This window comes from Caretta caretta, chromosome 10, assembly GCF_965140235.1.
Source record: "Caretta caretta isolate rCarCar2 chromosome 10, rCarCar1.hap1, whole genome shotgun sequence".
Taxonomy (NCBI): domain Eukaryota; kingdom Metazoa; phylum Chordata; order Testudines; family Cheloniidae; genus Caretta; species Caretta caretta.
In genome coordinates this window covers 77312360-77324632 of record NC_134215.1, presented here as the reverse complement: position 1 = coordinate 77324632, position 12273 = coordinate 77312360, and the positions used below count along the sequence as shown (strand labels likewise).

Below are 12273 nucleotides of genomic sequence, written 5' to 3'. Positions count from 1 at the left end.
GCACTAGCAGCGTATTTGAATTAACACCATTGGCTCTCAAACAAGGCCACTCTTTTGTAAGTGTTTCTTCCCCCTCTACCTCCAATCCAATTCAATTACTCCTAATTATATAAAGGCCAAGCAAGAAGTAGCAAACTATGTAAGAGATATCACTGGAAAAAGTAAAGGAATCCAATCAATTGTGTAAACAAGCCACATGACAGTTAAGCTTTATGAAAGCCAATATGATGGACAGCACCATATGGTAATGATATTTTAATTCCCGTTAAGATTATGGGTTTTTACTGGACCACTGCTACCAATTTTCTACTCAATTAAGCAGTCAGATCATTTAAAAAAACAAACCGAAAAGACTGCGCATTATTGTTAAGAAAGTGCTTTGCTGCCATCTTGTGGACAAACTATTATGCGGGGCACATCGGGAGGATCAAAAGCACTTACTAAGTTTTTTTCCATTCCTACCATCCCACAATAAAATTAACATTGTGGTACTGAAGTCAAATGTATAACCCTGCTCATTCTAGGTTTCTCTGTTTGCACTGTTCTCTTAAGTAACTGTCCAATTCTGGAGAGTGAGCTTTGTTGTAAGGCCACTGGTCATAAATCTGAAAAGAATCTGTTTGGAGACTCCTTGTGATGGGTTTCCTCTTTCCCCTCCGTTCCCCCACCAAAACGTCACAGGACTGTTATGAAGAGCAAGTCTACACTTAAAATGCTGCAGTGGTGCTGCATCGCTGTCGCGCTTCAGGGAAAATGCTGCTATGCCGACAGGAGAGCTTCTCCGGTTGGCAGAGCCAATCCGCCTGCACGAGAGATGGTAGCCACATCGACGGGTGGCTGTTTGTACTCCCGTTATTCCAGGCTTGCTTCCTTCCAGAGACTTACCCCTAACCACAAGATTCAGAAAGACTCATCACAGTGCTGCCCGCATGGGATTTCCTAAGACAATACTGGCACGAGGAAGCTTCAAGAAATGCACTAATCTTCATCCACAAAGATACAATTAGTCTAGGTGAACAATATTTCACACCTTCTAGTTTCTCCTAGATTCTGTAAGGTCTTACTAGATTTAGATATTGTGTAGTCAAATGTTCATAGAACAGAAACTCCTTCAGGTCACTCGCTACTCTGAATTGTCAGCAGTTTCTTAAATTCCTTTTGGTTTCAACGAGTCTTATCACCATTACTTTGATACACACAGCCAAACAATGGTCTTACTCGCCTAGTGTATTACTGGAATATAAAACACATAAAAAAGAGTTAACTGCTCTGCACCCTAAAGATCCTAGCTGGCCATGATTCAGAGGGCTGTGCATTAGCACAGCATAATTCTTCCCCTAATTTACTTCACACTCATGATGGCTTAGCATGAAATTTGGAAAGCACAAATATACCAGAGGGAAAAAGTTTTCACTGGCTAAGAGAATGGATCAAACGGCTTCTCTAATTTTCTATGATTCTGTGAACCACTCTGCCCCTCTCTTTTTCCTGTGCTGCTCCAATGGGAGCACTGCTCCTTGCTGCTTGGATTGCTCCTGCAGATTCCGTTTGTCATCATGCTTCCATTATACTGAAAAAGAGCTGCTTTCTCCACTCTCCTTGCAGGCTAAGTCTCTCCACTGCTCTGTCCCAATCTCTATCATGCCATCAAATTGCTAAGAAATACCTTGTAACTCTGCTGAGCTGGTATATTCTCTTTGCATTTGGTTGCTCCTTCTGCTGGTTTCATCCTTGTGTCTGGGCCATAGGACTGGCATGAATAAAGGAAAACACTAACATAGAATTCACTCCATAAACTCTATGTACAACTAACACACTGATGAGCTGGATGGTTTATAGCTGATACAATGGTCAGTCTACTTCCAGATGACCAACTCCCACACTGTTAGTCTCTTCCTTTTCAGGTGCCTAGTTACTCAACTTTCCAATTCCTCCGACTGCATTCTACACTGCTGCCAGCACTAGGCTATTTCATTACAGATAATTCTCACCTGGCATAGATTTATTAAAAGCAATAACTAAAAAAGGAAAAATAGCAGCCAGTCAGTAGCATTTATAGGAAAATGGTTATAAGAGGATGTACCGAAAATGAAAAGACAAGTTTACAGAGCTTGTAAATCTGGAAAGAAAGTCAAATTTATAAGATTGAGAAGATTTTTATATATCTCAAATCAAGTACTTGAAAACTGGGAAATGCCAGATTTAGGGTTGCCCGTGAAACTTAAATTCTGACTTTTAATTTGGCATTTTCTAATTTTAAATAGCTTGACTTTGCAACCTAAATGTAATGTAATATATATGTATGTGTCAAATAATGCAACACAAACTAGGGGCCTGATCCCATCCACTGTTACTCATGTGAGTAGTTTTTATTAATCAATCAGATGGTTCATGTGAGTTTCTATGGGATGGGAAGATAGTAAAAATTTAGCAAACTATCCTTCTGATTTATGAACAGTGTTAGGGAGTTCAGGAGTTCCATCTAGCCCTTCTTTGGCAAAGAAAAAGTTTAATGAGGCAGCGCTCTCACTGGGGATGTGGCACACCCATCTCTGCCACTCTGTACATTGTTCAGTGCAAGGACAAGTTCATTCCACTGACCTCTAAAGTCTAGGAGTTTTGGTAAAAGACTAAAAGTAAGGAGTGCTTTCTGTACTAAGTACTATGTACATTTGCTGTACTCTCTATTATTAGTGATGTGCTTTGCCTCAATTACCTTTAAGTGACTCAAGAAAAAGTGCTTCCTTAAAAGACTTCCATGTTTTGACAGAAGTCATTAGGAGTGATATTTATGTTAAAACTTTACTTCTATTGATTCCCTCTTATACTGTGCTAACCAATTACTTGTCTTTGATGTTTATACCCTTCAAATTGATCGTTACAAACCTGGTCTTGTCTTCACTCTGAAAAAAGCAGCATGCGTAACTCAAATTAGCTAACATGAGGTAAAATCCTAGTGAAGACAAGGCAGTTTATAATTTGACTTGATCTAATATCTCATATGAAAAGTCTATGGGGGAAGCCTAGTCTTTAACATGACCAACTGGCTCAGGTTAGAACTACAAACTGCCTTGTGTTAGGCACTTACTAGGATTTTATCTACAGTTTGCAAACTCAAATTAAGACCACATCTCCCTTGTAGTGCAGACAAGGCTTAAAAAAGGTGCCGTAAATTCTCTTACTTTTATAATTGCTTATTCATTTTGATAATTTCTCCCTGGCAATTTTGAGAACTAAAGAACGGAGATAAAAGGCTAGACAGTTTGCCAGCTCATTCATGGAGCCAACTTCCAAAACAAGTAGTGTGGAGGAGTGGAGACAGAAACAAAAGCACCACTCCCAAGAAACAAATGAGGTAAAACGAGAAAGTTACTTCAGAAATAATCTGATACCAATCTGGAAATGGAAGACTTTTGAATGGAACCCAAGACCTTTTCATCTCTGTGCAACTCACCTCCGTGTTCAAGAAATACACGAACACATCTCTCTTTCCCTCTTGCTGCAGAGAAATGAAGCAAGGTCCAGCCATTGGCATCTCGACCATTTGGAGAATAGCCCTGTTCCAACATCTTGCGCACAGTGTGAACATCCCCAGCAGCTACTGCAGCCTGAATCTGCAACTCTTCCTGCAGTTCAGGGTTCCTCCGACAGTGATGGTGTAACATCCTAGCTGAGTCTGCTTCTTACAAAAGTGTCATGCAGTCACACTATTCACCTTTAATCAACACAGAGGATACATAAATTAGAACAGGGATTGAAAAAGAGAAGATGCCTTAAAAAAAAAAAAGTCAAGAACACTTGTTAAAAATGACACCATGCAACAATTCTTACAGTACACACTTAAACTAAGACCATTATAATCACAGGATCAAAGACAGTCAGTCAGACACAAAGACTAGGGAAGAGAGATAGCTGTAGGGTTTCTAATTTTTTCATCCCAACAGAAAGGGAAACTTACACATTTTGGGATGCCTTTAACAGTGTACAAAGTTCTTTTTACTGCAATGACAGTGTATAATAGTGAATAATCAATAATAAGTGAGGTTTAAAAAAAAAAATCTCTTAATGACTAAACTTAACATGATGGTCAATGCCTGCAGCTCTGGAGATATCATGCCAACTGTACCTAAAGTAGTAGAATGCATTAAGTACTTTATGGCACTGGCAGAGAAACAGACAAGATAATCTACTAGGTGTTTTTGCCTTTTTCTCCCCGCCCCTCCCCTTAAAGATGTGTGTTACCTACAAGATCTACAAGTTTACATAAATGAACACATCATTTAATTTATTTCATCTTCTCATGTGACCTACCTAACAGGAATGTTCAGATGACTGTGCAGTGCTTAAAAACAGTATATGTAAGCATTACATTAATTCCCGATTAGGGCCAGGAATCTGTTATGATTCTAAATTGTGAAATCCTTATTATTAACTAAAATCTGTAAAAAACCTTCCTATTGTGAGGGTTCAATAAGAAGATAAGATTATGAAAGATCTTGAACACAGAACTACTGTTGGTATACCCGTTGAAATAAATTATTAAAACTCTAGTGAACACATATACTTCCATGATTAATTTTGGGGTTATCACACTGTAGCATAGGAAGAGAGTGGGACCAAAACCATACTGCCTGTAATACTCATTAGAACATGAACTGTGAAAGATACTTAAATATTACATTCCACATTTCTATATGAAAGGTAGAGGCATCCTTAGACCTACTTGCTAATAGCTAGGGACACGACAAAACAACCATTCAGATATTTACAAAGCTTTTCACAGCAGATACAGTCGATAAGGCGTTTCTGTTTTTACATAGACTGCCTATCATATCCCATAGAGAGGCAGTCCTATTATGGAGGGGTCAAGAGAAGAAAGCAAATAAGCAGCAGCATCAGAAAGGGAAGTGCTGAGCAACAAGAGATAACTCAGAAGATGTTCAGATATGGTAAGACAGCTAGGGGAGAGCTCTTTTCAGAAAGAGACTTCAATAAGGTTAAAGGCTAAAGCTCTCACACAAAAGAGAGGTTTTTTTAAAATTAGTTCTTTAAAAAAAACAACTTTACAGTGTCCCTTTAAAACCATGTTGCCAGACTACATCATACCACCTTACAGTTCATATAGGCCAAAATATGTATGTTAAATAAAGGGCTTAAAGCTGCTTATAGGCCATTCAAGAGATAATTCTCTCAATGAGTTTCCGATACTCTCATTGGCCATCCGGTTTCTGCTATTCCAGATATGCACACAGTTGAGAGAAAAGTGAGAATGTCAAACATTGTGACGCTTTCTGTATAAGGGCCTGGATATCTCGTCTTTTCTCAGTAAGGTTGTGTCTGTTACAAGAAGTCATTGTTAATGTGCATGCTGCCTGTGGCACCATTTGTGGCGAAGAACGTGGAAAGAAAGAGTAGATGAGATGTGCTCAGAAGTTACAGGTAGCCACCTGGATACCAGCTGGATTTAGAAATAACAGGTTTGTTCCCATTTTGATAGGCACACGATTAACTAAAAAGTTCACACAAAAGCTGTCTGAGAGAAGCTGGTTTCTGAGTTTGCTTACGATTTCTTCTACTGTGGCATTATTTAAGAATATATAAGAATTTTCCAGTGTTCGTAAAGAGGGAACATGTTGGATATTTCCCTCCCATTTGAAAATGCTCCCTTGGGATAATACTGGTCACTGAAGAGGATACCAGAGCTCAAGTATTTAAGTACTGCTTATACTCGTTTCCTTTAATGTGCTGAGCATGGTGTACAAGATGTTTTCAATTAAAGGTGTTAATAACATAAGCTCACTATGGTGAAGAGTTAAAAGCTACAAATTAATTCCCTATTTTACTCAATGTCTTAAAACAGTAGGATTTCAAGCATAAAGTAACCGACCCATGGAATAAATTATCAGGGTAAGTGATGGAACAGGAGTAGAATGCAGTTAAGAATTTTTTAAAGCTTTTTCTGGAGAAGGAGCAGGATGAGTATATAGTTGGGAAGTGGGGCAAGAGCACATGAAAGAAGGTTTTGGATCAATCAAAGAATGCTGGGATTTGGGACTATTAGGTTTGACAGTCTTTCCCCTCACCTCCCTGTAATGTCTCTGCCATGTGTCCCATCCTCTGTTCTACCATTATTACTTTATTTTCTTCTTCCAGTTTTTCCTTTTTTCTGTCTTAACTCCCCCACTTTAAAAAAGCAGCTGTTTAGTAGTATGTACTATATTGTCTGTGCTTATAGTAAGAAGAGTGGTTATGAAAAAACACCACCTGCTTACTCTTCTCCTGGCACGTATTCAGAATCAAATTTGCTTAATCTGGTGACAAAGGGCCTTATCCAAAGTCCACTGAAGTCAATGGAAGCTTTTTCATTGGGCTTTTGATCAGGTTCCAAGCCATTTTTTTTCCTTTTATTTTTTTAAACTCCACTTAGCACTTCAGAGCCAACTCATCTCCCAGAGAGAGAGTTGGATTCTGCCCTGGATCACATATCAACAGTACTGTTAATGAAGATTGAACTGCAAGGCCAAATTCTCCCTTCATTAAAGTCTACTAAAGGCACTGGGGGTCACTAGCATAACTGAGGGTAGAAACTGACTAGAAAAACCCTGAGTGGTGATATCTATGAGCCGGGGGGAGTGGGGGGGAATATATGCAGCTTGGCACTCTGATCTGAGTTTGCATGTGCAAAACTGGAAGTTATTAAAACTTGTTACTCAAAATGAGGATGTATGTGTTATGGAAATCACCAAAATGGCACCACACATCACCATTTCTACAGTATCTCTTTGCAGAGGAACAGCACGTTTAGGTCACATTATTCCAAGGTAGATGAGTACCATGCTAGTCACCCAAACGCTACAGAGACAGGTACTTTGGGAAAGAAGGGGAGGAAAGAAATGGGAACCTCTCTTTAAGGCATCAGGACTAAGTTTCCAAATATCTTTTAAGGCAGCTGGAGAAGAAGTAGAGATCCTTATCATGCTGCTGGAGTCTCAGCTGGTGGGAAGAGTTGCAATGCAGTGTTATAAAAAGCTGGCACTGCCCCCACTTGCTGTTTGCAGCCAGCGGGTATTATTCAGTTTAGCTAGACCAAACACATGCAGAGCAGAAAGACAAATTAAATCATTGGCAGCTTCTTTTACCACTTGTAGAGCCTTTACATTTACATTTCACCCCCTCAACCAGTACTGAAACTCAGATTATGCCATGGTAGGGTAATAAACATTTTGAGGTTTCAGGACAGCTGTAAACACACACCAATTTGGAAACTACTTTCATTTTAACTTCAAAAGTTCTTTCAAAATCCTTGTTTAGAGTATCAAACTTTGGAGTGGGAGAGAGGGTTAATGGAAGCGTTGAGCCATTTGGCATTTAATATTTGCAACTATAGTTAATCTCCCTTAGAATAGATTGTATGTGGGTGGATTACCACAAACTGGCTTTCTTCAAGCAAATAAAAGTGGCAAGAAAGAGACATAAGATGTACCTGGAAATTCCCACTTGCCATGATTTGTACAGCATCATGCAAACAGATGGCAAAACAAGTTATTTGATTTGCACGTACAGCTTGGATGAATTCAATCCATCCCTGAAATATTACCTTACAGGAAGCTGTTGCTGTTTTTCATGTGTGTTCTACTCTTCATGCTCCTCGTTGTACATAATCTTTTGGGCCCATATAACATTTCAAACAAGCTGCTATCCCTTGAAAAGAATAATATATTCTTGTTAGATACAAAAATAGATTAAACAGAAAGGGTCTGTCTGCTTTTACATTGCACCTGGTTTGTAACCTCATATCATCATAATGCTGTTATGCTAAAAGAGGTACCAAGTGTCAGGTCAGTTCTTATAAGATGTCTATCTGTTATGACAGATAGTCTGTTGGTTGCCCAGGTTGGAGCTCACTTTGATTCACCATCAGTCAGGATATTTTTGTCCTGGGGGAGGGGAAGAAAACAATAAAGAATTTTTTTGGAAAAGTATGAGTGTAGGTAGACGTTTCTCTCTTTCGCCCAGTAAACTGAACAGTGAAAAACAAAGTGAGTTCTCTCCTGAGGATTCAACCGGGGAAGAAAAAATCCTCACTAAAAGGGCCATTCACTTGACTTAAACGTCATTAAGCACTGCTCTCTCTCTGACTTCTCTGCTGCTGAGTTCCCCTCTCTCTGACCATCAGCTCCTCCCCTCTCCCACAATACCCTATCAGTCTGCCTTCTGAGACTGTCAGTCCATAGGCATTGATGATATTTCACCTTCTCTCAGCACTCTCCTCTTTCTTCTATTGATATGGTTGTCAATTCTCTCCATATTTCATTCACAACCCTTGACTCTCGTCTCTCTTTCCCATCTCAAGGACCACCATGCCAATCCCAGCTCTGGCTCATCCCCACCATCCACTTTCTCTTCTGTTGCTCTCCTATTATGGAGCATCTCTGATGAAAATTCTGTGACAAGGCTACAAATTCCACTACAAATTCATTTTCTTCTCTTTCAGTTCTGCCATCTTCCTAGCTAAACAACTCTACTTCTCCAACTCAGTGAATCCCATGCCCACAATACCAGCCGCCTTTTCCTCACTCAAAACCTTCCCTTCTCCTGCCTCCACTTCTCTCTTGAAAATTTCATCCAAGAGAAAGTTGACAAAATATGTGACTTTTCCTGTCGGCACATCCAGCCTTCCCTTCTCCTACAACTCTCTCCTCTTTTTTCTGTGTCATAGATGCAGAAGTTTCTCATCTGCTCACTTCCTCTAACTCCTCCACTTGCTCCAGTGACCACATCCCATCTCCTGAGCTCCCTTGTGCCCACACACATTCCCTCTCTTACTCTTCTCTAATCACTCATTCTTCTTTGGCTTTTTCCCTTCGCAATACAAGCAGGCTTTAGTTTTTCCCATCTAAAAAAAAAAAAACCCACCCTTCACCCCACTTGCCTCTCCAACTACTGCCCCATCTCCCTTTTATCTAAGCTCATTGAACACTCTGTCCACAAATCACTGTTTGGAGTTCCTCTCCTCCAGTTCCATCTCAGACTCTCTCCAATCCAACTTCTGCCTCTTGCACTCCACTGCTACCACTCTAGCCAAAGTCTGATCTTCTTGATCCAGTCGGCCACCTCTGATACCATTGATCATGGGTCCTCTTCTTTAAATTTCATCCTTCCTTGGCTTCTGTGACTCTGCCAACTCCTGGTTCTCCTCTTAGCTTTCTAATCTCTCCTTCAGCATGTCCTTCAAAGGATCCTCCTCATCCCCCATTTCTGTGACAGCCCCACTGGGCTCCTTGGTTCCCTTCTCTTCTCCATCTACACCTTCTCTCTGGTTAACCTCATCCAAAAACATGAATTCAACCACCATCTCTACTAAGACAACTCACAAGTTGTCTACTCCAAACCTATCTTTCAGTCCAAACAAAAATCTCAGCCTGTCTCTCGGACACGTCTTGTCAATGTCTAGCTGTCAACTCAAGCTCACTAAAACTAAATAATAACTAAATAACTAAAATAGAGCTCTTAATTTTTCGCTCAAAGTCTTCCCCATTACCTCCCTTTCTCAGTCACTGCAGACAACACCAACATCCTGCCTATCACTCAGGCCTGAAACCTGGGAGTCATTTTCAATTTTGGCCTCTCTCCAGGTCCTCACATCCAAGCTATGTCTAAATCTTGCAGATTCCTTCTGCATGACATCTCTAAGATTGGGCCTTTCCTAGCCATTCACCCAGCTAAAACCCTTGTCCAGGCTCTCATCATCTTACATCTCGATTACTGAGACATACTTCTCTCAAGCCTGGACAAATGCAACCTTGTCCTGCTCTCATCCATTCAGAATGCTGGAAAGATCATTTTCCTAATCTGTCACTTTGACAATGTCACATCTCTCTTTGCATCCCTCCACTGGTTTCCCCTTCTCTGTCCCATCAAACATAAAGCTACTTGTCTTTACTTTCAAGGCCACTCATAGCCTATCCCTACTCTACCTACCATTTCCCATTCATTATCAAGATGTTGACTCCCCCCTTCCGACTGACACATGATGCCAACCTCCATCAACCACTTTTTATATTTCCAAACAAGCTCCTTCTTGCTTTCTCCCATGCTGTCCCTCATGCCTGGGAGAAGCTCCCCATGAACATGCTAAAATGAACACGCTATCCTTATTCAGAACTGCTCTTTGTCCATGATGCCTACAAAAGGCTTGCCAATGGCTAGGCTGCTGTGTGCTGAGATCACGGTCTTTCATGCTGACCAATATGGTCTCCTTGTTTTCTTGTGCTCCCCACATGTCTATATCCACCTGTTGTTGTTGGTCTTATACTTAGATTGGAGGCTCTTTAGGTCAGGGACATATTTTTGTTGTGATTGTATACAGCCTAGCACAATGGGGTCCTGACACATGACTAGGGCTTTTAGGCACTACAGTAATACAAATAAATATTAAAAGCATCAATTGTTCCACTGTGTAGTAGATCATATAAAACAAAGAACGTGGCTTGTTTCTTGTATTGTGCCACTGAGCTGGACCAAAATAGTTATGAGAGATGTGCAATTTTAGCTTACATTAAGATTAAATTTTTGCATTCTAAAAGTAGCTGAGAGGAAAAAAACCCCACAACAACCGAATCATTCACTAGATTTTTGCTTGTCAATGCATAAAAAGCATCACACAACTAGAGAGATGATCACAGACCTGCTCAAAGTCACACTGCAATGACCTAATTCGATCACATTTCTAAACTTGTTTGTGCATCACTGATCAGCCATTAGTTCTCTTTTTGTTTTTGCATGATTTTCACTTTAAAAATCCACACATTTTCTATTAGCTGATATAAATTAGAACTGCACTGATTTCACAAACTAGAGGCAAGGTAACAGCTTTCTCCACTAAAAATACAAGCTTTTTTTCCAGAGGAAAATAAGCTGCATTCGGCAAAAGTAAGATCTGCAAACTTAATGAAGAGTGATTTTACTGAGTGCAATAACTTAAGTTCACCTATTAAAAGGATTTACAAAGGTTGGTTAAAATACTTCACCAGACTAGATTATATCAGAAATAGAATGGTAACCAAAATCTGGCAAATTTGTCTTGATACCAATGAGTGCTCTAATGTTGTTGCACAAATTATAATTTGAGAATTTTCTACATCAATACATTACGTATTAAATAAGGAAGGAACCTAAATGCAAATACTATTTGGAAAATTCTGACAGCTCTTATTAGGTTTTCCCCTTACAGGAAGTTAGTGTTCATGAAAATGAGATCTGATAGCAAAAGTTATTGAAGTGTCCTGTGCATCCAGATGGTAAAATAGGTCGCAATCATCCCCAGGCCATAAGGCTCTGCAGCAGGCCTGTGGCTTATCATTTCATTGCTGGCACTTTAATACCATACTAACACGAGTAGTATACTGTTATACATGATATCGCTATGTCCACATGAAAGATTAAGTCTAGGTCCTGTCTATCTCTTGTTGAAGTTAAATATCCAATAGCACTTTATTCTCTATTATTTAAAGAAAAATCATGACCGATGTTCTCTCCTCAGAACCCACTTGCCCATTACAAGAAGTTACCCAGCTAATATTGGCTAGTTTACATGGCAATTTATTTACAATAAAAAATGTCTATACTTGACAGTATATTTTGCACTTCTCCATCACCCTTCAATTGTTGCTCATTTTCCTAGGCTGCAGTCTATTAAGGGCAGGAATTGCGTCTTTCTGCATCTATCACATTGTCATTTGGGTTCTTGTACCACTTACAATACCATTCCTACCATATCCCATTTTCACAATTATCAAATAAAAAATGAGATGGCAGCATTTTAAGAAGCTTTATTATCCTGCTGTACTTCATGATGGACATGCTGTACTATGATCCAGTCAGACTTCAAGCTAGGTAGGGCTTAGAAAGGTAAGTCCATGAAAGGGAGACCACCAAGTAATATTTAACTGCCTCAGGATGTGGCACTGATAAATCATTGGGAGCTGTATTTAATCGCTGAATCAATAGTGAAAAAAATCCTCCAAAATACTATTGGGACATTGCACTACTGTCTTTCAAACCTAACATTAAAAAAATAAAAAACCCTAGGTCCTCACAAGTGGACATTAAACGTCCCATAACACTTCCTATAAGGATAGTGACATTGTAGTCCAGCATTCCGGCGAAGTTCCAACTCCTCTAGTTACTTTCTGCTTATTTAAATTCCCCCAGAAATTTCAATTGGCCAGCGTATTCTTCACTTCCCATCTTAAGCTGCTGTGTGGCATTGCT

General features: G+C 39.7%; 1 protein-coding gene across 4 annotated transcripts in view; it reads right to left on the bottom strand.

Annotated features, from left to right (window-relative positions):
* Positions 1–12273, bottom strand: part of ASB7 (ankyrin repeat and SOCS box containing 7) — a 44742-nt gene that overhangs the window by 26219 nt on the left and 6250 nt on the right. For 3 of the 4 annotated variants that reach the window (XM_048867015.2, XM_048867016.2, XM_048867017.2), the window contains 2 exons: positions 7598–7701; positions 3455–3715 (listed from right to left, as the gene is read on the bottom strand). In XM_048867015.2, the coding sequence (XP_048722972.1) occupies positions 3455–3665 (211 nt within the window). In that variant the 5' untranslated portion in view covers positions 3666–3715; positions 7598–7701. The remainder of the gene's footprint in view (positions 1–3454; positions 3716–7597; positions 7702–12273) is intronic. The other variant, XM_048867019.2, reaches the window with a different exon arrangement.